The sequence below is a fragment of the Nerophis ophidion genome, linkage group LG09 (genome assembly GCF_033978795.1).
Source record: "Nerophis ophidion isolate RoL-2023_Sa linkage group LG09, RoL_Noph_v1.0, whole genome shotgun sequence".
NCBI lineage: Eukaryota > Metazoa > Chordata > Actinopteri > Syngnathiformes > Syngnathidae > Nerophis > Nerophis ophidion.
Genome location: NC_084619.1, coordinates 48,744,744 through 48,772,046, shown reverse-complemented (window position 1 = coordinate 48,772,046; position 27,303 = coordinate 48,744,744). Strand labels below are relative to the sequence as shown.

General features: G+C 41.9%; 1 protein-coding gene across 1 annotated transcript in view; it reads left to right on the top strand.

The window, feature by feature from the left end:
• Nucleotides 1–27,303, top strand: part of LOC133558721 (cytosolic phospholipase A2 beta-like) — a 90,130-nt gene that overhangs the window by 9,566 nt on the left and 53,261 nt on the right. Inside the window, 14 exon segments of the mRNA XM_061909873.1 lie at nt 792–922; nt 2,472–2,600; nt 4,866–4,894; nt 5,441–6,071; nt 6,192–6,380; nt 9,687–9,763; nt 9,831–9,863; nt 9,962–10,004; nt 10,123–10,204; nt 12,947–13,083; nt 13,192–13,323; nt 17,922–17,962; nt 18,066–18,108; nt 24,919–25,000. Coding sequence (XP_061765857.1) covers nt 792–922; nt 2,472–2,600; nt 4,866–4,894; nt 5,441–6,071; nt 6,192–6,380; nt 9,687–9,763; nt 9,831–9,863; nt 9,962–10,004; nt 10,123–10,204; nt 12,947–13,083; nt 13,192–13,323; nt 17,922–17,962; nt 18,066–18,108; nt 24,919–25,000 — 1,779 coding nt within the window.

The window sequence follows — 27,303 nt, the reverse complement described above, 5'->3', positions numbered from 1 at the left end:
TGAAGTTAATGTTGAATTTATAGAACACAATCTAGCAAACAATTACTATTAGCACAACTAGCTCATTTTTAGAAGCTCATTGTCAAAACGTGGACTGTGGTGGGGTTTGTTTTCCTGGAATGCAAATGAAGGTGACGGGACATGGCGTGAAGGTAAATACATGATTTCAATCTTAACTCAAAAGCTACAAACAAAAAGCACTCACAGTGGCGGCACAAAACTTAAAGCAGGGAATAAACTATGAACATAAAACAAACAACACTTACTGTGACATGAGCAAAACAGCATGAACAAAAAACATCAGTATGAGCAAAAATAAGAGTGATGACACCAGAACGACCAACAGAAAATGACAGGCTTAAATAGTGACATGATTAACAACAGGTCCGTGAGTTCAAACAAATGAGGCAGGTGAAAGTAATGGTTGTCATAGAAACTAAAACAAAACCAGGGTGCGCAAAAACAGGAACTAATGGAGTCAAAAACAAAACAGAACATAACTAAACAGAATCCAGACTACGGAACATGACACTCATATTTTTAGCATTAAGCTAATCTTTCATTCATGTAACCTCTTTAATGCTTTAATAGGGTGTCAAATATAAAAAACCCACTTTTTTTGAATTATATTTCTTAAATAAATTCATATAAAAAAATCTCGGAAGGAATCAGTGTTATGTGTTTAGCCTTACAGTTGCTATGGGTCTGGATTCTTATGGGTGAACTTCAATCCACTTAGTTAAGACTGGCAGCACATTTGTCCTTGTGTGATTTTGATTTGTTCATTTCAGTCTCCGCGGGTGATTGCTACATCACGTTGATTCTTCCACCTGCAACAGTTTTCAAGACTAATACTGTGGCCAACAGCAGAAATCCCGAATGGAACCAAAGTTTTGATTTCAAGCTCTTCGGTAGTCTGAAGGTACATCCTTAGAATACAACAAAGGACACTTGGAACTAGGGGTGTGGGAAAAAATCGATTCTAATATGAATCGAATCGTTTACGTTGTGCGATTCAGAATCGATTCTCATTGAAAAAAAATAGATTTTTGTATTTTTTATTTTTTTTTAAATTATTATTATTATTTTTTTAATCAATCCAACAAACCACTACACAGCAATACCATAACAATGCAATCCAATTCCAAAACCAAACCTGACCCAGCAACACTCAGAACTGCAATAAACAGAGCAATTGAGAGGAGACAAACACGACACAGAACAAACCAAAAGTAATAAAACAAAAATGAATATTATCAACAACAGTATCAATATTAATTATAATTTCAACATAGCAGTGATTAAAAATCGCTCACTGACATTATCATTAGACATTTATAAAAATAATAAAAAAGAACAATAGTGTCACAGTGGCTTACACTTGCATCGCATCTCATAAGCTTGACAACACACTGTGTCCAATGTTTTCACAAAGATAAAATAAGTCTTATTTTTGGTTCGGTCAATAGTTAAAACAAATTTACATTATTGCAATCAGTTGATAAAACATTGTCCTTAACAATTATAAAAGCTTTTTTTTTTTTAAATCCACTACTCTGCTGGCATGTCAGCAGACTGGGGTAGATCCTGCTGAAATCCTATGTATTGAATGAATACAGAATCGTTTTCACTCGGAAAAATATCGTTTTTGAATCGAGAATCGAATCGAATCGAATCGAAAAAAATCGATATATTATCGAATCGTGACCCCAAGAATCGATATTGAATGGAATCGTGGGACACCCAAAGATTCACAGCCCTACTTGGAACGTTGTTGGAGAGCAGCAGGCTCTTTACGGGGGACGATTCGCCAACATGTTCATAAAAATTTCCTTCAGTTTGTACTTAGAAAAAAGTATTTGAAATACAGTTATAGTTATTACAATAATAAAACATAGTATTTATTCATTTTAAGTAGGATTTGCCTCTGCAGTCGTCACTTCAAATATTGCCGCTTCACCACATTGTAGATTTTTTAAATTAAGTGGTAAATTAGGTCCTATTTATGTCTAAAATGTCATAGAGTACAGTATTTGTGTCATATTATGCTGTGGCGATCGATAAAGATATTCACCTCGCAGGGTGTCTGTTTCTCGGTTAAGAACAATGACAAAAACTGGAGAAGTCCAATATTATAGGCCGAAAAATGCTTTAAAATGTAATATCTGAAATTATCGTCAAAGATTATTGCCTATAGCCTTAGTTTAACCGTATGGCATATTTTACAATCGTATGCAGCAACAAAATAGTTGTTGTCTTTGTTGCTGGGCCGTCTACAACAATGACATTTTGTGTTAGCACTTTGCACCTACTAGCTTTGACTCGGTAATAGGCACGCGGCTAAAAGGGGCTTGACAAATACAAAATAAAACACAGAGAAGGAAGAACTGAAATGTAATGCATTTTCCAATAGATGATATACAAATACATAGAAATACTCTGCTGTTAATTCTGCTGTGTGTCTTTTCCAGTGTACTCTACAGATAAGGCTTTGTGATGAGGACATCATATTTGATGATGTGATTCAAACCATTATGTTTGATATCAGCACTCTGGCAGTGGGGAAGAAGGACATCAAGGAATTTCCCATCCATCCCCAGGTAACCTTTCAGCAAAGTTCTGTTCATTTTGCTAGGAAGATAAAAAGAAGTTTGTAACACTATTTGCAACATTTACACAGATGCCCAGATGACGCCTGTTTTCCAATGATTTTTACAAAGTGTGTCTATGAATGTTTTCATTCATCCAGGTCATTGGGATCTAAGGGCATTCTATCGATCGCAACTGGACTGTTTAGTTTGTCTTAGAAGACGTTTCGCCTCTCATCCGAGGAAGCCTCATCAGTTCATACTCATAGATTAAGATTGGTCAGTTCTATTTTTAGACTACATTGGTCAGATCTAGTCGAGCGGTTGGTACCAATCCTCCACATTTTTTTACTCCAATACCCAGGACGGTGTGCCTCGGCAAGGAAAGTTTCGCCTTATCGTAGTGAGACAAATAACTGTTTTGATGCAAACGAGCGATCCTACTGTCAAAGCCATCGACAGTCGTTGAAGTGTAATTTCCCCTTGTTAGCATTGAGTTATTGTGTGGCAGAACGATCGCTGTGAATCAACTACTACCAGTCGAAAATAGTCGGAATCCCCCACGTTAGCATTCCGTTCAGTTGTATGGCACAAATGGCATGTTTGTGCAGTTAGATTTTTTTCGTTGTTACCGTCTGTGGAGGTCTTGCACCTCCGGGTTCTTCGGACCACCCAATAGAGACATGACAGTCTTGACAGTTTTATGATTTGGTTTATTTTTCAATAAACTCGTCGTTCCGCTTTCCAGTAATCGTCTCTCGTGACGGTCTCGTTCTTGCTCTCGCTCGCGCTCAACTCCAACTTCCTTCTCTTTCCCGGTTGCTGCCTTTAACAAAGCGACAGGTGATTAGATGAACGTGCCCAGCTGGGGCATCTACGCACCTGTCGCTGATCTTGAAGCCGGTCCTGGCACACCCCGCTTCGCTGCAGGTCCGCAGGCCACGCCCCCGCCCCCACACTGCCCTTTTTTTGTGTTCCAAATATTGCCACTCCCTTAGCCGGACGTAATCACCAGAGGTGGTCGCAGGTATATAACATTTCTATGTATATACCTGTATATATATATATATATATATATATATATATATATATATATATATATACATACATACATATATACATATACATATATATATATATATATTTTTTTTTTTTTTGGCCACTGCTCTTGACAACATTGGTGCAGTTCATCTAAATTTGTTGGTTTTCTGACATGGACTTGTTTCTTCAGCATTGTCCACACGTTAAAGTCAGGACTTTGGGAAGGCCATTCTAAAACCTTGGTTCTAGCCTGATTCCTTTACCACTCTTGATATTTGTTTGGGGTCATTGTCCTGTTGGAACATCCAACTGCTCCCAAGAACCTACCTCCGGGCTGATGATTTTATGTTGTTCTGAAGAATTTGGAGGTAAACCTCCTTTTTCATTGTCTCATTTGACAGCAAAACGGGCCAAGAGCATAATACTACCACCACCATGCTTGACGGTAGATATGGTGTTCCTGGGATTAAAGGCCTTACCTTTTTTCCTCCGAACATATGGCTGGGTATTGTGGCCCAACATCTACATTTTTTGTTTCATCTGACCACAGAACTTTCCTCCAGAACTTTCCTCTTATCTTTGTCCTTGTAAAAAAAAATGTATTGGCTATGCTCGGCGGTAGCAAAGAATAAAATCTAACTGCACATACACACAGTGAACACTGAACACACAAAGAAAGTAGTACTTTCAGGATTAGACCTGACAAGTTGTGCATGTGTTTGTGTTCTTTGTTGTTCCTGTACAGTGCTGTCATTTTTAGTTACTACTTCCTGTTTTGTGTGTTGTCCTGCAGTCACTCCATGCGCTGTTTCCCTCACTTGCTCTTGATCGGCAATCAGCAAACTCACTTGTCTCTGATCACAATTCAAGAGGTTTTAATTTCCAGCTTCACCTTCCTCTGGCTGCTGGTTCTTTCTAATGATTGGTTTGCTTTCAAGAATGGATGATTTTTGTTTATTAGCATTTCTCCGCTTTTTGTGTACTTCCACGTTGCACTAATTGTTGTCATTAAATTTACTTTTACCTGCAAGCTGTCTGCTGTGCTCTGCATCTTGGGGTCACGTCGCAAGCAACGCTCACTTGAGCCTGACAATATTAAACCATGGACTTATTTTGCTGGTACTAACTTGAGACTTTACGGCGTTGATATAAATATATTGCTAAATAAATAAGAAACAGTAGATAATCACTATGACATAAGGACATCATTGACATTTTTTTTTAATCATGATTAAGGGTAAACTTTGGATTGCCTTTGAGCTTCGGCAAAGATAACTGTGGAGAGGGGCGTGTTCCGCGCGTCCCCTGCGGGCGGGGAGTGTGCAGGGGCCGGCCATGAAGCAGCCAACAGGTGAGTGGATACCTCAGCTGCAACGAGTGATCTAATCACCTGTTCCCTTTATTAGCAGCGCTGGAGACCATGAAAGGGAGAGAGGCATGAGGACGCAGGAGGACGCAGGACAGACGCACAGAGACGAACAAGGGACAGCGGAAAAGCTGAACAGACGGACAATTGGGTAAAGTAAAAGATGTACTAAAGACTGTGTCAAACCTGAGAAGCTGAACAGACGGACAATTGTGTAAAGTAAAAGATGTATTAAATGCTGTGTCAAACCTATATCCTGAGCTGTGTGATACTGTGGTCAGAAGAAGCCGGGCGAGACGCAGGAAACCTCCACAACTGACACCCAACTTAAGCGAACCACGACGATGTCCACCACATCACCCCTGGAGGCGCTCGGGCAAGTGCTGGCCGAGGTATCGGCAGCAAGCCGGCAACAGACGCAGCTAATCCAGCAGCTGATGGACAGATCCACGGTAGGAGGGGGAGCAGCGACATCCATGCAGCGAATGGGGGAGGCAGAAGATCCCCACACCTTCCTGGATGTCTTCGAGGCCACGGCGACCTCATGCGGATGGCCAGAGGCAGAGTGGGGCGTGAAGCTGCTACCGCTTCTGGTGGGGGAGGCACAGCGAGCGGCGTTGGCCCTACCGGCAGCCGCCAGGATGCAGTATGACAATTTACGACACGCCATCCTAGATCGGGTCGGCAGCAGCTCTGAGGATCACCGGAGAAGGTTCCGAGCAATAAAGTTGGGCCAAGAAGACCGCCCATTCGTCCTGGCGCAGCAAATTAGGGACGCGGCGAACAGATGGCTTCAACCAAATGGGCAAGATCCTCAAGTGGTGGAAAGAATACTCCTGGAGCAGTTTGTCGACGCCCTCCCGCCCAGGACCGCAGCATGGGTGAGATACCACCGTCCAACGGAGGTTAAAACAGCAGTGGCACTGGCTGGCGACCACCAAGCGGTCCACAGGGACAACACACCAAAGGCAGCGGAAAGGCCCATCCCATCTCCACGCCGACGATTCCCACCACCAGACCGACTGGCACGGGAGTGGCGCCCTCACCTGGCCGGAGGACCGGGAAGCAAGGATCAGGTCCCCTCCTTGAACAATCAACACAAGCACACACACACACGCACCCAGTCACACACACATACACATCCCACAAAGGGGGGGAAAGGGGAAAATAATGGTCTGACTCCTTGTCCGTTTCAGGGTAACAGCGCTGTCCAGAGAGGGCTTCCCTCACAGAGTGCACCTCAGACACCCAAGCCGGTGTGCTGGGCTTGCGGTCAACCGGGTCACGTGCGCCGAGAGTGCTCCTTGAAGGAGGTGGGGCAGGTGATGCAGGTTGTCGGGGCCCCAGCACCCGCCCCCGATTTAGGAGAGACGTACTGTGTACCGGTAAGAATACAAGGGAGTACATACCGGGCGATGGTGGATCCGGGCTGTAGACAGTCCATGATTCACCAAAACCTGGTTCGACCCAGGGTGTTGAAGCAGGCGACACGGGGAAAAATCAGGTGTATTCATGGGGATGTGCACCAGTATCCGATTGTGCCAGTGGAAATTTGGTATGAGGTTCAAAAGCATAAGGTTAAGGTTGCCGCAAGCGCGCACCTTACGTATCCCATAATTTTAGGAACAAATTGGCCGGGGTTTAACCAGTTAGTGACACAATGTGTGGGGATGCGTTCACGGACTGTAGGACAGGGGAATATCCGCGCAGTACTCGCTGGCGACGCAGATTCATCCGGCACTGACAGGCGGGAACCGGCAGGGGCTTCGCGGGAGGCCCCACCGGCTCTCCGCTGGTAGTCCACGGAGGATTTTCTCCTTGAGCAGTCCCGCGATGAAACTTTGCGCGCGGCCTGGGACCAGGTGGTTTGCATAGACGGTCAGCTGGTGCGCCTGGGGAAAACGCAGGTATTGCCCCACTTTGTGATTATTAGGGATAGGTTATATTGAGTGAGCCGTGACACTCAAACAGGTGAGGAGTCCACCCAGTTGTTGGTGCCAAAACCCCGCCGGGAAATGGTTTTCCAGGCGGGGCACTGCAATCCCCTCGCTGGCCACTTGGGGTACGAGAAAACACTCAATCGGGTCATGGTCCGTTTGTATTGGCCAGGCATCCGGGCAGACATACGCCGCTGGTGTGCTGCCTGTCCGGATTGCCAGCTGGTAAACCCGGCGGCCGTCCCGAAGGCCCCTTTGCGCCCATTACCACTCATGGAGGTCCCGTTCGAAAGAATTGGGATGGACCTCATCGGACCATTTAACCCAAGCACACGGGGATATCGCTTTGTGTTAGTTCTGGTGGACTACGCAAAGCAGTGCCGCTGCGCTCCATCTCTGCCAAGAGTGTGGCGCAAGCACTCTTCACGGTCAATTCCCGCGTCGGAATCCCGAAAGAGATTTTGACGGACCAAGGCACGTCCTTTATGTCACGCACGATAAAGGAACTGTACGGGTTATTGGGGATTAAAGCGTATACCAGTGTATACCACCCACAAACTGACGGGCTGGTGGAACGGTTTAATAAAACGCTAAAAACCATGATCCGTAAGTTCACGCACGAGGACAAACCTAATTGGGATAAATGGCTGGATCCCCTAATGTTTGCGATGCGGGAGGCACCCCAGACCTCTACCGGTTTTGCACCGTTCGAGTTGTTGTACGGCAGGAAGCCGCGCGGCGTATTGGACCTAATTAAAGAAAGCTGGGAGGAAGGTTCAAGCCGCAGTAAAAACGAAATACAATACGTTATGGACCTGCGAGCAAAACTCCACCAGGTGGGGCACTTGTCACGCGAAAATTTGCTCCACGCCCAGCAACGGCAACAGCGTACGTATAACAAGGGAACCCAGCTGAGAAAATTTTCACCGGGAGAAAAAATACTTGTACTACTCCCAATTTCCAGCTAAAAATTGCTAGCAAAGTGGCAAGGACCCTTTGAGGTCACACGGCAGGTAAATGATGTGGATTACGAGGTTCGGCGCTCGGACCGAGGGGGAGGCTTACAAATTTACCATGTAAACCTACTGAAAGCATGGAGGGAGGCCGAGCCTGTCTCCATGGTGACGGTAGTGAGAGAGGAGGAGGAGTTGGGGCCAGAGATCCCGCACTCTGCCTCTACTTCTCCTCTTCCCTGTGATGACCAGCTCACATTGGCTCAAAGAGCGGAGGTGGCTGAGTTACAGCGGCTCTATGCAGATGTGTTCTCCTCGCGGCCCGGGCGCACGCATCTCATCCAACGTCATATTGAGACCAGCCCGGGGATTACGGTGCGGTCTCGGCCATACAGGCTTCCCGAGCATAAACGCAAAATAGTTTGGGACGAATTAAAAACCATGCTGGAATTAGGAGTAATAGAAGAATCCCACAGTGCGTGGTGCAGCCCTATCGTTCTTGTAGGGAAGAAGGATGGGTCTGTGCGGTTCTGTGTGGATTACCGCAAGGTGAATGAGGTGTCACGTTTTGACGCGTACCCAATGCCTCGGGTCGACGAGCTTCTGGATCGGCTGGGCACTGCTCGTTTTTTCACGACACTGGATTTAACCAAGGGCTACTGGCAGATTACCTTATCACCAGAGTCCCAGGAAAAATCGGCCTTCTCCACTCCGGAAGGTTTATACCAGATTGTGACGCTCCCGTTCGGGTTGTTCGGTGCGCCTGCCACGTTCCAGCGCCTCATGGACCGGGTGCTGCGACCCCACGCTGCATACGCGGCTGCCTACCTGGATGATGTTATCATCCAGAGTAGCAGCTGGGAAGATCACCTGCGGAGGGTGGGGTCGGTGCTCGAGTCCTTGAGGCGGGCGGGGCTCACCGCAAACCCGGCGAACTGTGCGGTTGGCTGGAGGGAGGTAAAGTATCAGGGGTACCACTTGGGGGGGGGGAGGCTGCAGCCGCAGGTTGACAAGACGGTGGCTATTGCGGCCTGTCCACCCCCCAAGACTAAAAAAGAGGTGAGGCAGTTTTTGGGTCTGGCGGGCTATTACCGTCGATTTATTCCCCGGTTTGCAGACCTGACCAGCCCACGGACAGACCTCACCCGAAAGGGTGCTCCAGACCTGGTTCAGTGGACGGAGCGGTGCCAGCAGGTGTTTGAGGAGGTAAAGAAAGCACTCTGTGAGGAGCCGGTACTGCACATGCCAAATTTTAACATCCCTTTCTGTCTGCAGGCGGACCCAGCGGGTGGAGGGCGTTGATCGCCCCATACTTTTCATCAGCCGGAAGTTGTCGGACCGGGAGGCGAGGTACAGTACGGTGGAGAGGGAGTGCCTCGCCATCCGATGGGCGGTCGGGGCCCTCCGCTACTACCTGCTGGGGCGGGCCTTCAGTCTCTGCTCGGATCACAAACCTCTCCAGTGGCTCCACCGTATGAAAGACACTAATGCGCGGATCACCCGGTGGTATCTCGCATTACAGCCCTACAACTTCCGGGTGGTCCACAGGCCGGGGGCTCAGATGGCCGTGGCCGACTTCCTCTCTCGCTCCGCTATTGGGGTGGGGGGGGGGGACAGGTGCCCGGCCTGTGTCTGGCGGTGGAGGCATGTGGAGAGGGGCGTGTTCCGCGTGTCTCCTGCGGGCGGGGTGTGTGCACGGGCCGGCCATGAAGCAGCCAACAGGTGAGTGGATACCTCAGCTGGAACGAGTGATCTAATCACCTGTTCCCTTTATTAGCAGCGCTGGAGACCATGAAAGGGAGAGAGGCATGAGGACGCAGGACAGACGCACAGAGACGAACAAGGGACAGCGGAAAAGCTGGACAGACGGACAATTGGGTAAAGTAAAAGATGTATTAAATGCTGTGTCAAACCTGTATCCTGAGCTGTGTGATACTGTGGTCAGAAGAAGCCGGGCGAGACGCAGGAAACCTCCACAGTAACCTTTCTGTTTCTCTTTATTTATATATTGAATCTACAATTTTATTTAAAGATACGCTGCCTTTACAAATTTGTGTCACATTCTATTTTCTTTAGTATCAGAGAAGCTGCCAGTCCCCTTCTAGTGGCCAATTCAGCGGTAAGCTATATATCAATGACTATTTTGCTTCATGACAATTGTTTGAATATCAATCCATGGTGGAGAAAAATGTGATATTTGTTCAGGTATAATTTGTGTTTGTTTTTCCATTCAACAGAAGGAAGGGATTTCTTACTGGAAATTAAATGTTACCGTGGTACCAGCCAAGATACACACTTCCACTGATTACTGCAAGCAGAGTAAAACTTTTATTCTTTACAGTTTATATTTTGACAAATAAGAATCCAGTGTCATTTAAAGCAAAATTATGGGTAAAATAGTGCAAACCAAGTGTTTTTTCACCAAAATACTACTAAATGATGTGACATGTTTCTTTACACTTTCTAGTGTAGTACAAATGTACTTTGAACTGATTGATGTAAAATAATAGAAATATTAACATTTTTTGTGTGTCTTACCTTGGGGTGTCCTGATCTGATACTGATATCAGATATCTGTCCGATATCATTAAAAAAAAAGTGCTATTATTAATTGACATACTCGTATGTAAAATGTGTGATATCATTTCCGATACAAGCAGTGTTGCAGCGTGTTAACTTGTGCAAAGCTGGAAAGCCAGTTAGCATCTTAATGTCCTCTAATAAACACACAAGGTTGGTCTTTTCTTGTCTTTTAGTCAAGTCATTTACAAAAGGTAAACATGGCTAAACTATAGGCTACAAGAAGTTAGCAGGAGCAATTATTAAAATATTTAGTTGATATGTTTTTCTGTTATTAAACATTTGCGACACCAAATTGTTCATTGATCCTAAATATTTAAAATAAAAAAGTATCAGTGTCAGTTTTAGTTTTGGGGCGGCATGGCGTAGTGGGTAGAGCGGCCGTGCCAGAAACCTGAGGGTTGCAGGTTCGCTTCCCACCTATTGACATCCAAAAAAGCGCTGCCGTTGTGTCATTGGGCAGGACACTTCATCCTTGCCCCCGCTCACACTGGTGAATGAATGATGAATGAATGATTGGTGGTGGTCGGAGGGGCCGTAGGCGCAAACTGGCAGCCACGCTTCCGTCAGTCTACCCCAGGGCAGCTGTGGCTACAGATGTAGCTTACCACCACCAGGTGTGAAAGAATGATGGGTTCCCACTTCTCTGTGAGCGCTTTGAGTATCTAACAATAGAAAAGCGCAATGTAAATATAATCCATTATTATTATTATAGTAAGACCAATACTGACCCTGTAACTACCCAGCAGGCACAAGGCATTGATACAACGTTGATTATACAAATATGTCCTTTAAAACTGACTTTGAAACAACGTTGCAAAATAGTTGTATTTGCAAAATGAGACAACAGTGATGTTAAGATTAAAGTTAGGTTAAAGTACCAATGATTGTCACACACACACTAGGTGTGGTGAAATTTGTCCTCTGCATTTGACCCATCTCCTTATTCCACCCCTGGGATGTGAGGGGAGCAATGGGTAGCAGCGGTGGCCATGCCTGGGAATCATTTTTGGTGATTTAACCACCAATTCTTGATGCTTACTGCCAAGCAGGCAGGTAATGGCTCCCATTTTTTTAGTCTTTGGTATGACTCGGCCGAGGTTTCAACTCACAACCTACCGATCTCAGGGCGGACAGTCTAACCCACGGGTCCCCAAACTATGGCCCGCGAGCCGGTTACGGCCCGCCAGCGTCCAAAATCCGGCCCGCGGGAAGTCCCAAGTTAAGAAAATTAAATAATTACATTATTTGATTTTTGATTTGAATTTTTTCAAAATCTGTCCATTCTAATCCATTTTACTCTCCTAGCCGCTCAGGCAAATAATATTGTCGAAAAATGCATTTTCCCATTGATAACTTGACATCATCAGCAGCAAGTGCGCGCTCTTTCAGTCAATTAGTGCGCGAGGAATATATATATATATATATATATATATATATATATATATATATATATATATATATATATATATATATATATATATATATATATATATATATATATATATATATATATACTACAAAAACAGTACCACTTTTTATATTTTCCTTTGTTTGTTGGGGCAACACAGTGAAACAGGGGTTAGTACATCTGCCTCACAATACGAGGGCCCTGAGCAGTCCTGGGTTCGATCCCGGGCTCGGGATCTTTCGGTATGGAGTCTGCATGTTCTCCCCGTGACTGCGTGGGTTCCCTTCGGGTACTCAAGCTTCCTACCACTTCCAAAGATATGTACCTGGGGATAGGTTGATTGGCAACACTAAATGGTCACTAGTGTGTGAATGTTGTCTGTCTATCTGTGTAGACCCTATGATGAGGTGGCAACTTGTCCAGGGTGCCTTCTGCCCGAATGCAGCTGAGATAGGCACCAGCCCCCCCCGCGACCCCAAAAGGGACAAGCGATAGTAAATGGATGGATGGATGGATGTTTTTTATCGTAGCAACATGGTGGTTAACGTTTTGGAAACTTGTGTATGCGTGTGCATGTTTATATACATATATATATATATATATATAGTTTTAACCCAATGCGGCCCCCGATTCAAAAAGTTTGGGGACCCCTGCTCTAACCACTAGGCCAATGAGTAGGTTGTCCAATGTTGGATCCACGTTGTTGGTTGGGAACTGACCAAATTTCAATGGTCAAATCAACGTCAGAACCCGGCACCACAACACTAAAAACCGTTAAATACACAAAATGTCATTGATAAGTCAAAAAAGAAAAAAATCAATAGATTCATTGATTCAAGAAATAATTGTTTGGTGCAGCTCTACTATTGTATTTTATCCCGCTGTATACCAAACGGCTCACACAAATAACAAAAGGCGAAAGAAAGGTTGAAGACATTTTGGGTTAACATGATATGTCTCTAATTTATTTTTTGAGGTGTTTGTAACCCTCTGTTTGACCATGGATTCTTATTGGTTCTTAAAATGATTAGTAATTAAAATCATTATTATTTTTTCTTGCTGTCTTCTAGTGTCAGACTCAGACTGCTACGTCTCTCTTTCTCTTCCTACGGCGGCAGCCAGCGAGTACAAGACGACAATCATTCACAACCATTTGAACCCAAAGTGGAATGAAACGTTCAGCTTCAGGGTCCCCTCCCATCTGAAGGTAAGACACTTAATGAAATGTTCCTGTTCTTTTGCTGTTGTTACATCGATATGTATTTGCTGTAAGACTACAAACTGTACAAAATCAGCAAGTCTTCTTTTTTTCCAGAGTATTTTGGAGATCAAGCTGCACGACTATGACCCCTTTTCATCCAATGACCTGATTTCGACTGTTCTCTTTGACCTCAGCAATCTCCAAGCAGGGAAGAAGGAAGCCATGACTTTCCCTTTGAATCCTGAGGTAGGAACAGGATGAGTGAAAAGTTGGTGAACATTAATCAGTACATGTCCGTGCATAAAATTAGTCCTAATTCTCAAATAGTTTGGCTCTAAATAAGTCTTTTACAACCAATGGAAACACCTTAACCTGATCGTCTTCGGTTTTTGAAACGTCGGACTAACCCACCTGGATTATGCGATTGGAAAGCAGATCTCTTGAGGGGGTGTGTGTGGCCGCAGATGACCCTCCGTATCGCGCATGTGCCAGTCGGGCGGTATAGCTCGGTTGGTAGAGCGGCCGTGCCAGCAACTTGAGGGTTGCAGGTTCGATCCCCGCTTCCGCCATCCTAGTAACTGCCGTTGTGTCCTTGGGCAAGACACTTTACCCACCTGCTCCCAGTGCCACCCACACTGGTTTGAATGTAAAAATTAGATATTGGGTTTTACTATGTAAAGCGCTTTGAGTCACTAGAGAAAAAGCGCTATATAAATATAATTCACTTCACTCAATGCGTGGGAGACAACCTGGAAGCAGATCCAATTCAATAAAAACATAAGCAACAATTGTAATGTAGAGGAGAGACTGTTTATTTGCTTCAGAAATTAAAAGAACAGAACATTTTGAAGTACATTGATGGTAGAAGAAAATAAACTGAGATTTATCCAAGAAGGTAGCTAAGGAAATGTACACATGCCGGCTAAATTCGGACTCCTGAATGAAATACGAGTGAGATGAAAGTTAATGAAGCAGGTACAGTATTTCCTTGAATTGCTGCAGGGCATATGGTTTGCTTCCCAAAATAATTAGCGCAGGCTTAGTATTACCGCCTGGTCAAACTCGTGATGTCACCAGTGACACTTCCCCTGTCATCATTTTCAAAATGGAGGAGGCTGATTTCAATACCGGTAATTTGAAATCGCATAAAGGGAAGAAGATTAAGAGCTATTCAGTAGGATTTAAGGTCCAAGCTTACATCACACTCAAATTTTTACTGCATATCTTTGGTAAGTGGCGGAGTGAGAAGAGGTTTTAAAATAATTAGCGCATGCTTACTTTTACCGCATGCCTTTGGTAAGCGCAGGAGTGAGAAGAGGTTTTGAATTAATTAGCGGCAATTCAAGGAAATACGGTATATTAAAGGAAAATCATAAAGCGTATAGAAACATCTTCACCCCCACTCCCAACTGATCAACAATAACTCTGTATTCTGCACAACTGGCAAGAAAGTCCAGAACATTGCAAACTTCATCTGGAACAATATAAGTCGGGGCACAAATGGTATTTTCCTTTGGATTTAAAACTCCTTCCATCAATCCAAAGAGCCTTATGAATGAACTCTGAGGCATTCAAAAGTTTTGCTCCTATGATTCTTTGTCCGAAAATTCCTTTGAAAAAACTCTTCCGCAGGTCTGTCTTTGCCGCAGACTATCATACGCCCCCATACATTTTTGGTAGTATCGCCATGTTTGTAGTCCAATCCAAGATCATTTCTTGATGCTGTCTTCTATTTAACATCCGCATAGCCATTAGAGCAGGGGTCGTGAACCTTTTTGGCTGAGAGAGCCATGAAAGCCAAATATTTCAAAATGTATTTCTGTGAGAGCCATATAATATTTTTTTAACAATGAATACAACTAAATTTGTGCATTTTTAAGTAAGACCAACATTTTTAGAGTATAATAATCTCTTATTCTTTTTAATAACATTGTTATTCTGAAGCTAACCAATAATAAATAAAAAACTTCTTAATGTGACTTCTTGAACTGGTGGTAGAAAACGAATGGATGGAGTAAAATGCATGAGAATGTTTTATATTTTCAACATTGTTTTTAACACGTACCATGAATTGATTTACGTAGATCACGACTTAAAAAAGTTGAAAAACTTATTCGGATGTAACCATTTAGTGGTCAGTTGTACGGAATATGTACTTTACTGTGCAATCTACTAATAAAAGTTTCAATCAATCAATCAATCAATCAAAACTGTGATTACCAGCAGAATTCTGAATTACTTATCGTGTTAAGCAATGTCAGCTAAGGTTTATCTGAGAGCCAGATGCAGTCATCAAAAGAGCCACATCTGGCTCGAGAGCCATAGGTTCCCTCACCCTGCATTAGAGACATAATATTTGTTATATGTGTGCCAATATTACAGCCGACATCACTTCAAACAAGTTTTATGGATCCGCAGATGGCAAGTGTGACATCATAGGTCAACCGGAAAAGGACTAATTTGAATCGCGGTAAAATTAAATACGCACCTCCTCGCGTACGAGTGAGGCACATGGCATATGACCAATAGTTATAATATCAGATTATATACAGTAATATTTTAAATCAAAACTAAAACAATCTAAAAAAATGTTTTAGACTTCAATCCCGAAAAAATATCAATCAGTAATTTGTCTTGTATTTTTTGTATCTCACTGGTAAAATAAAGTCACAATTTTTTTTCGGACAAACAAGGAATTGGCCCTGAAGGAATCAATAAAGTACTATCTATCTATATCTATCTATCTTGCTTTGGTGCATGAAGAGAACAGAGAATAAAAAGTGTAATCCAAAACATACAGTAATTTAAAACATGGGTGTCCCAATCAGATATAGGTATCAGATATTTGTCCGATATCAGCAAAAAACAAGTATCGGATGATATGCGCTTGCATATTGATTGATTGATTGATTGATTGATTGATTGAAACTTTTATTAGTAGATTGCACTGTTCAAATCAAATCAAATCAACTTTATTTATAAAGCACATTTAAAATTTACCACAGGGGTAGCCAAAGTGCTGTACAATGGACAGGTTAAAATATATTACGAAGACCGAGCAAACACAACACAAACAGAACATGATAAAAAAATAAAAAATAAAACATAAAAACAGGTTCACAGCAGGTGTACAATGGGGCGCCATTGCAGGATGGATATCACTTAGTGTTAAAAGCCAAGGAATAAAAGTATGTTTTTAAGAGAGATTTAAAATCAGGAAGAGAGCAGGCTTGTCTAACACTCAGATGTAGGTCGTTCCAGAGCTTGGGAGCAGCAGCGAAAGCTCTGTCACCTCTAAGCTTCAGCCTTGTGTCAGGGACCGTCAGTAGCAGCTGATCTTAGGGATCGAGTGGGGCAGTAAGGCGGAAGGAGGTCAGAGAGATATGTTGATGCGAGGTTGCTTAGACATTTAAAAGCAAATAGGAGTTTAAAATTGATTCGATAACGCACAGGGAGCCAGTGAAGGGACGCTAATATAGGGGTGATGTGCTCACGTCTGCGGGTCTGTGTTAGCAGACGAGCAGCAGAGTTCTGCACAAGCTGCAGGCGGGCGAGGGAGGCCTGGCTAATGCCTACATACAGGGCATTGTAGTAGTCTAAACGATTTGAGATAAAGGTGTGAATTTCTCGAGATCATGTCCTGACAGATGCGGTTTCACTTTCGCTATTTGGCGTAATTGATAAAAGATTTTTTGAACGATGCTGCTGATTTGTTTTTCGAATTTAAAATCTGAGTCGAACTTTACCCCCAGGTTTGTAACACAGTCGCTGAGATACGGGGTCAGAGTGCCGAGCTTAACTTTGGGGGAGGGAGAGCGACTTGGACCGAACAACATAACTTCTGTTTTGTCTTTATTTAGACTCAGGAAGTTAGCTGAAAGCCAAGCTTTGATGTCGTGTAGGCAGTCAATGAGACATTGAATTGTGTTATTTTGTGCCATGGGAAAATAGATCAGGCAATCATCGGCATAAAAATGAAATGCAATACCCGACTTCCAAAGAATAGAAGCAAGGGGAGAAGGTAAAGCGCAAATAAGATTGGGGCAAGGATTGAGCCCTGGGGGACCCCGTGTGGTAGAGGAGCTGTGGAAAACATAAAACTGTCTATTTTTACACAAAAACTCCTGTCGGCTAGGTACGACCGGAACCAGTTGAGGGCGGCGCCCTTAATACCCACACGGTTCTCAAGACGAGTGATTAAGGTGGCGTGCTCGACGTTCAGTACATATTCTGTACAATTGACCACTAAATGGTAACACCCGAATAAGTTTTTCAACTTGTTTAAGTCGGGGTCCACGTTAAAATCAATTCATGGTAAAAAGGAAGTTCCCATACCGGGAGTCGAACCCTGGCCACCTGGGCAAAAACCAGGAATCCTAACTGCTAGACCAAATGGGAAATATAAAATATGTGATATAATCTCCAAGACAATAAACCCTGCTGCGTGTTTCGATGGACAGCCAGTTAACATTTAAATGTCCAACAAGCACACAAGAATGAATTATTGTGGCAAAGAGATGATGCCAAAAACAAATTACCACTCCACTTCCATTCCAGCATAAATCCAATGCAGACAATTAATAATAGACAAGTCAATATTTTTCATACCTATAATTGTTCCCTTTTTGGCTAATTTCACTTGAGCAAGCATTTTCTAACATTCCACACTAAAAAAAAATCTAATAATGTAAGATTTAATATTAGTCTCCAATATTAGTATCGTATCGTTAGTTGCATTGGTACACCCCTTCTTAACAGGCTGATAGTAATAACAATGGAATGTAAATACATGAACAAATTAAATACTTTCTGCATGCTATTTTCCATATGTTTCTTTTTTATAGACAAAAGACCACATTTTAATGCAGTTTGAAAAAACCCAAAGGTACAGTAACACACTCATTTCATTGCAGTTTATTTTAAATATTGACAGTTGCTCTCAATTTTGAGGAATGGATTACCGCAGAATGTTTCTCTTTTATTTCTAGTGAGGATCCTCCTTGTGAATACGTCAGCAATGGCGTCCTTCTGGTAAGCCTCAATAACTTCTGCAAGTTATCAAATACTGCAGTGCAGCCTCACAGGAGACAACTCTTACAGCACATTGCTTAAAAGAATGTAAAATGATATTGGATCCCATTGGGGGCACTATAGAAGTTTTATCTCATAAAATAGTCAATAAGTATCAAGTTGCAGCATTTGTTTGACAGCCTCATCCCCACCTACTAAACTTGCGATTGGTCAGGGTTCGAACTTCGAGGGTTAGCTCCATATAATGTCATTGTCAGTCTGAAACTTAACAGATGTAGCATAGTATCTAAGTTTGTAACGCATGCTATATGTCTATTAAATGTACATACAATTACATGTTCGTCCATCCATCCATTTTCCTCTGTTTATCTGGGTTGAGTCGCGGGGGCAGCAGCCTAAGCAGAGAAGCCCATACCTGTCTCTCCCTGCCCACTTTGCCCAACTCCTCTGTCTATGGGGCAGCCTAACCAGATGTCAATGTCACCTTATCTGGCTCCTCTCAATGGAGATGAGCAGTGACTTTACTTCGAGCTCCTCCTGAATGACTGAGCTTCTCTCCCTATATGAAGGGAGAACCCCGCAGTCCTCATGACCACAGGTGAGAATATCAATGCAGAACAACCGGGAAATTGAGAGTGGAGTCCCATGAGTTGCAAGCCCGCTGCAAAAACTGAAATCTAAGTAAGATTAAATATCTCTAAGGGTGATATTTGTTTATTTTCTTTCCGATAAGTTAATTCTTCTCACTAAGCAGATTTTATGTTAGAGTGTTTTACTTGTTTTAAGGGTTTTGGTCCTAAATGATCTCAGTAAGATATTACAGCTTGTTGCTGAGATTTCATGACCTATATTGAGTTAAACATGCTTGAAACTAGAACATGTGGTGCAACATGCTGCTGGAATTGTTATTTTCCTGAAGGAATCAATAAAGTACCATCTATCTAGCTACCGTATTTTTCGGACTATAAGTCGCAGTTTTTTTCATAGTTTGGCCAGGGGTGCGACTTATTCTCAGGAGCGACTTATGTGTGACATTACCAACACATTACCGTAAAATATCAAATAATATTTTTTAGCTCAGGGGTTCTCAACCTTTTTTCAGTGATGTACCCCCTGTGAACATTTTTTAATTCAAGTACCCCCTAATCAGAGCAAAGCATTTTTGGTTGAAAAAAGGGGGATAAAGAAGTAAAATCCAGCACTATGTCATCAGTTTCTGATTGATTAAATTGTATAGCAGTGCAAAATATTGCTCATTTGTAGTAGTCTTTCTTGAACTATTTGGAAAAAAGATATAAAAATAACTAGAAACTTGTTCAATTATAAATAAAGATTTCTACACATAGAAGTAATGATCAACTTAAAGTGCCCTCTTTGGGGATTGTAATAGAGATCCATCTGGATTCATGAACTTAATCCTAAACATTTGTTCACAAATAAAGAAATCTTTAAAATCAATATTTATGGAACATGTCCACAAAAAATCTAGCTGTCAACACTGAATATTGCATTGCTATTTTTTTAAACAGTTTGTGAACTTACATTCATATTTTGTTGAAGTATTATTCAATAAATATATTTATAAAGGATTTTTGAATTGTTGCTATTTTTATACTATTTAAAAAAAAATCTCACGTACCTCTTGGCATACCTTCAAGTACCCCCAGGGGTACGCGTACCCCCATTTGAGAACCACTGATTTAGCTCAGTCACGTAAGACGTATAAGATTTCATGGGATTTAGCGATTAGGAGTGACAGATTGTTTGGTAAATGTATATCATGTTTTATATGTTATAGTTATTTGAATGACTCTTACCATGATGTGTTGGGTTAACATACCAGGCACCGTCTCAGTTGGTTATTTATGCGTCATATAACGTACACTTATTCAGCCTGTTGTTCACTATTCTTTATTTATTTTAAATTGCCTTTCAAATGTCTATTCTTGGTGTTCGATTTTATCAAATAAATTTCCCCCCAAAATGCGAGTTATACTCCAGTGCGACTTATATATGTTTTTTTCCTTCTTTATTATGCATTTTTGGCAGGTGCGACTTATAGTCCGAACAAATACGGTATCTATCTATCAACTGTTGCAAAGCTGTGTCATTAACACTCGGAGTATAAAACTACTTTTTTAAAGTAATCATTTGTTTTTTCAAGCATGAAAAAAAAATCATAATGCCGAGCGCATATCATTATGTCAAGATAATGGCACTAGCATTTACTTAATGTCAGAATATTTTTCAATATATTGAGCAAAAAAGGTCTCATTTTTTAGTCTACCGAGAAAAGTGCACTGGTTATTAGTGAGAATATACTTTTTTAAAGGTACTTTGGGTTCATTGAGGTGAGCTAATTTTATTTGTTTTGGAAAGTCTTGACAAGCCAAATTTTCTTGCTCTATTGGCAGATAATTTTGCTTAGTTCAAATAAAATGCCCCTAATTATTGTATTTTTTTTCTTGTTTTTGAACACTGGCTTTTTGCAGTGAGCCCAATGAATGCGGACCAAGCTTTGACACTGCTTGTATAAGGGGCGGACCGCTATAATGGAATAGAACTTTGTTGTCATTGCACTTAAAAAGTACAACACAATTTTCAGCACAAACCCGTCCAGGATCAGACAGAACATAATTACATGTACGTATCCTAAATTTACATACAATTACATGGTTCGACTGGAGCCTCTATTTTCACTGCCATCCAAGTGGCAGCGCACCCGACCCCACAGGTTCCGACCGCGGGTGGTCGGCCCACGTGGCGGAGAAAATGGTGTGTCCATGTAACTTCTTCGGGCCGTGCCCGGTCGGGCGACAACCCCTTTCCTCCGTGCCAAGCTCTATAAGAGGGCCCCGAGCTTCCCTCGTGCCGGGTAACGCATCTCCTTTGAGTGCGTTCCATGGGGTAGTATCGTAACCCAAGGGTGACCCGGAACTATGTAAGGCAGGGGCGTTCAAGTCCCTGAGGCCATACTTGCCAACCCTCCCGGATTTTCCGGGAGTCTCCCGAAATTCAGGGCCTCTCCCGAAAACCTCCCGGGAGAAATTTTCTCCCGAAATTCAGGCGGAGCTGGAGGCCACGCCCCCCCAGCTCCATGCGGACCTGAGTGACGTGTATAAAGAGCGTGTCTGCCCAATGACGTTATAACTGATGATCGAGGGCGAGTTCTTGGTTTCTTATGTGGGTTTATTGTTAGGCAGTTTCAGTAACGTCCTCCCAGTGCGGTAAAACTACACACAACAGCAGTCCGTTTTCGTCTACTGTAAAGCAGTTTGTCTGCCTAAACAGCAATGTTGTGACACTCTTAAACAGGACACTACTGTACATGCATATGGTTAGAAAAACAAGGATGGACAATTCAACCCTTAACTCAACAATGAGTAGATGAGTGTTATGTGTGTGTAAATGTGTAAATAAATGAACACTGAAATTCAAGTATTTCTTATATATATATATATATATATAAGAAATACTTGAATTTCAGTGTTCATTTATTTACACATTTACACACACATAGGTGTCTCACCTTCCCTTTATTTCAAAAATCCTTGAAAATATTGTTGCGGAGCAGTTAAATGAACACTTAGCGTCTAACAATCTATGTGAAACCTTTCAATCCGGTTTCAGGGCAAATCACTCCACGGAGACAGCCCTCGCAAAAATGACTAATGATCTATTGCTAACGATGGATTCTGATGCGTCATCTATGTTGCTGCTCCTCGATCTTAGCGCTGCTTTCAATACCGTCGATCATAATATTTTATTAGAACGTATCAAAACATGAATTGGTATGTCAGACTTAGCCCTGTCTTGGTTTAACTCTTATCTTACTGATAGGATGCAGTGTGTCTCCCATAACAATGTGACCTCGGACTACATGAAGGTAACGTGTGGAGTTCCCCAGGGTTCGGTCCTTGGCCCTGCACTCTTCAGCATCTACATGCTGCCGCTAGGTGACATCATACGCAAATACGGTATTAGCTTTCACTGTTATGCTGATGACACCCAACTCTACATGCCCCTAAAGCTGACCAACACGCCGGATTGTAGTCAGCTGGAGGCGTGTCTTAATGAAATCAAACAATGGATGTCCGCTAACTTTTTGCAACTCAACGCCAAAAAAACGGAAATGCTGATTATCGGTCCTGCTAGACACCGAACTCTATTTAATAATACAACTCTAACATTTGACAACCAAACAATTATACAAGGCGACACGGTAAAGAATCTGGGTATTATCTTCGACCCAACTCTCTCCTTTGAGGCACACATTAAAAGCGTTACTAAAACGGCCTTCTTTCATCTCCGTAACATAGCTAAAATTCGCTCCATTCTGTCCACTAAAGACGCTGAGATCATTATCCATGCGTTTGTTACGTCTCGCCTCGACTACTGTAACGTATTATTTTCGGGTCTCCCCATGTCCAGCATTAAAAGATTACAGTTGGTACAAAATGCGGCTGCTAGACTTTTGACAAGAACAAGTAAGTTTGATCACATTACGCCTGTACTGGCTCACCTGCACTGGCTTCCTGTGCACTTAAGATGTGACTTTAAGGTTTTACTACTTACGTATAAAATACTACACGGTCTAGCTCCATCCTATCTTGCCGATTGTATTGTACCATATGTCCCGGCAAGAAATCTGCGTTCAAAGGACTCCGGCTTATTAGTGATTCCCAAAGCCCAAAAAAAGTCTGCGGGCTATAGAGCGTTTTCCATTCGGGCTCCAGTACTCTGGAATACCCTCCCGGTAACAGTTTGGGATGCCACCTCAGTAGAAGCACTTAAGTCTCACCTTAAAACTCATTTGTATACTCTAGCCTTTAAATAGACTCCCTTTTTAGACCAGTTGATCTGCCGTTTCTTTTCTTTTTCTTCTATGTCCCACTCTCCCTTGTGGAGGGGGTCCGGTCCGATCCGGTGGCCATGTACTGCTCGCCTGTGTATCGGCTGGGGACATCTCTGCGCTGCTGGTCCGCCTCCGCTTGGGATGATTTCCTGCTGGCTCCGCTGTGAACGGGACTCTCGCTGCTGTGTTGGATCCGCTTTGGACTGGACTCTCGCGACTGTCTTGGATCCATTGTGGATTGAACTTTCACAGTATCATGTTGGACCCGCTCGACATCCATTGCTTTCCTCCTCTCTAAGGTTCTCATAGTCATTATTGTCGCCGATGTCCCACTGGGTGTGAGTTTTCCTTGCCCTTATGTAGGCCTACCGAGGATGCCGTGGTGGTCTGTGCAGCCCTTTGAGACACTAGTGATTTAGGGATATATAAGTAAACATTGATTGATTGATTGATTGATATACATATATATATATATATATATATATATATAAAAAGAAGTGTATATATATATACATATAACTAGAATTAACTGAAATTCAAGTATTTCTTATATATATATGTATATATATGTGTGTGTATATATACAGTATATATATATATATATATACATATATATATATATATATATATATATATATATATATATATATATATATATATATAGCTAGAATTCACTGAAATTCAAGTATTTCTTATATATATATATGAAATACTTGACTTGGGCGAATCTAGGGGGAAATATACTCCTCCCCTCTTAACCACGCCCCCACTCACGCCCCACCCCCTACCGCGCCCCCCACCTCCCGAAAGTATGCCTGAGGCTTTATACATACCGCTGCACGTCCCACTGGGAGGAGACCCCAGTGGCAGGCCAAGGACCATATGGGGGGATTACATCTCCTCTCTGGCCTGGAAACGCTTCGGGTCCCCCAGGAGGAAGTTCCTAAGGTTGCTCTGGAGAGGGAAGTCTGGGGGACTCTGCTGGAGCTGTAGTCCCCGCGACCCGATTCCGGACAAGCGGTTGAAGATGGATGGATGGATAGACAATTACATGTATCTATAGCAGGGGTCACCAACCTTTTTGAAACCAAGAGCTACTTCTTGGGTACTGATTAATGCGAAGGGCTACCAGTTTGATACACACTTAAATAAATTGCCAGAAATAGCCAATTTGCTCAATTTACCTTTAACTCTTTGTTATTATTAATAATTAATTATATTTTTCTTTGTGGAGACTATGATCATCTTAACGATTTCTCACAATAAATATATATTTTTAAATAGGTTAAAATCCAATCTGCACTTTGTTAGAATATATAACAAATTGGCCCAAGCTATATTTCTAACAAAGACAAATCCTTATTTTTTCTCAATTTTCCAGATTTTTTATTTTTAAAAATTCAAAATGCTTTGAAATAAGATTTAAATTTGATTCTACAGATTTTCTACATTTGCCAGAATATTTTTTTTTAAATTTTAATCCTAAATTTGAAGATATATTTCACAAATATTCTTCGTCGAAAAAACAGAAGCAAAAATGAAGAATTACATTAAATGTATTTATTATTCTTTACAATAATAAAAAAAATGTACTTGAACATTGATTAAAATTGTCAGGAAAGAAGAGAAAGGAATTTAAAAGGTATATGTGTTTAAAAATCCTAAAATAATTTTTAAGGTTGTATTTCTTCTCTAGAATTGTCTTTCTGAAAGTTATAAGAAGCAAAGTAAAAAAATAAATGAATTTATTTAAACAAGTAAAGACTGAGTCTTTAAAATATTTTCTTGGATTTTCAAATTCTACTTGAGTTTTGTCTCTCTTAGAATTAAAAATGTCGAGCAAAGCGAGACCAACTTGCTAGTAAATAAATCCAATTTAAAAAATAAAGGCAGCTCACTGGTAAGTGCTGCTATTTGAGCTATTTTTAGAACAGGCCAGCGGGCGACTTATCTAGTCCTTTCGGGCTACTTGGTGCCCGTTGGTGACCCCATTCTCTGTTTTGGACATCAAGGTTGACAAGCTTCTCAACAACTATGGTATTGTATATCATCTGAAAGTACAATGCGTAATTTTGGTCAAACTTTTTAAAGGTTACATAACATGTTTGTCAGGGCCGATATAATGTTAAAATTAAAATATGGATAGGCCGACTCTCGGTGGAGAGTGGTTTTTAAGGCCAAAACGCTGCTTGTTCAACAATAACCTGAAGAATGAGAACACCCATAGGCACATTCATCTTCAAATAATAAAAAACACATTCTAAACACATTTTAAAACACAAAATATATCCCCATGGATACTAAATAAAGAAAATAGTCAAACACATGTCAAATATGATTCTTTTCAACGAGTCAAGTCGTCGGCACAAGGATAAAAATTGACGTCTGTTGTTGAGGTGAAAGGTCATTCTGAATGTTGCCGGAAAAGAGAGCGAGACACAGAGATTGAGCCCTCGGCATGACGAACATTGCATTTTGTGAAATAAAGACAGACAAACAGGGAATCAATCAATCAATGTTTACTTATATAGCCCTAAATCACTAGTGTCTCAAAGGGCTGCACAAACCACAACACAAATCACTACGACATCCTCGGTAGGCCCACATAAGGGCAAGGAAAACTCACACCCAGTGGGACATCGGTGACAATGATGACTATGAGAACCTTGGAGAGGACCGCATATGTGGGCAACCCCCCCCCCTCTAGGGGACCGAAAGCAATGGATGTCGAGCGGGTCTAACATGATATCCGTCTCAACCACCATTACTTGGGACAGCAAATCAAACCAAATAAATTTGCACGTACAGCACACTTTTGGGACACATTTGTAAGTTAAACTTGAGGTAATACAAGTTATATGTATTGATAATTTTATAATATAAGTAATATTCAGCATGGGCCCTATTCTATGTGCTTAAGGGGAACTGCACTTTAAAGGAATTTTGCCTATAGTTCACAATCATAATGAGAGACAAGAATACAAATGGTTTTTTTTACTTTTTGAATTCTAACCTTTAAAAATCAACTCATTCTCGATACTAGCAATGCCGCTAATGGGAGAAATCAATTCTACCGCTAAATCACTTTCCACAATACTTAATTTACGTTCCTGCAAGGGACGTAAATTTACGTACCGTATTTTTCGGACTATAAGTGGCTCCGGAGGATACGTCGCACCGGCCGAAAATGCACAATAAAGAAGGAAAAAAAACATAAATACGTCGCACTGGAGTATAAGTCACATTTTTGGGGGAAATTTATTTGATAAAACCCAACACCAAGAATAGACATTTGAAAGGCAATTTAAAATAAAGAATAGTGAACAACAGGCTAAATAATTGTACGCCATATGACGCACAAAAAACCAACTGAGAACGTCGTGCCTGGTATGTAAACGCAACACACCATGGCAGGAGTCATTCAAATAACTATAACATGTAGAACATGCTATACGTTTACCAAACAATCTGTCACTCCCGATCGCTAAATCCGATGAAATCTTCATCATATTTCACTACATAATCTGCAGTATATGATTTCCTTTTCGGTGCCATTTTAGTTCAGTCCTTCTCAGTTTTTGTAAGTTACCGCCAATGTTGATGTGATCCATTTTAATAGCTCCGGCAGTAGCATATAGTATATAGCAATTAGCACAATGCACTTCTGCCATGACCCGCCCCCGCCGAATTTTTATTGGTTGGCGTGTGAGTGATGATTGCTGACGTGTGTGTGACGATTGCGGACATTTTCTTTAACGCTCACGCGAATGAGATAAATAATATTTGATATTTTACAGTAATATGTTAATTTCACACATAAGTCGCTCCGGGGTATACGTCGCACCCACGGCCAAACTATAAAAAAAACGTTGACTTATAGTCCGAAAAATACGGTAACCTGTATAATAGCCTGTTTGTACGTAACTTGTATAATAACCGAACTGTAGCGACATTGTTATTGAAAGAGCGAACACTGAGGAACTATTTTTGTAGCGTACTAACACATCAGCGTGCTTCGGTATTAGCCATAAAAGCTAACTACGGCAAGTGAGAAGCTAGCTTCTACAAGAAAAACGTTCACGTTTGTAATGCACAACTCTGCGATAAGACACCAATCTGTACTGACTGAAAAACATGTACAGTCATATTACAGTAAATGTAAAGTATTCGCTCAGATTTCATGTTTTGTTTACACACATGCTGTCTGTCATTATACACGCATGCCGTGCTACATATATCATCCAATTCAATCCACTTCATTTATACAGCACATTTAAACAACAATGTTTCCAAAGTGCTACACAGCCATGTTAAAAACAATATTATGCTCCACCAATGAC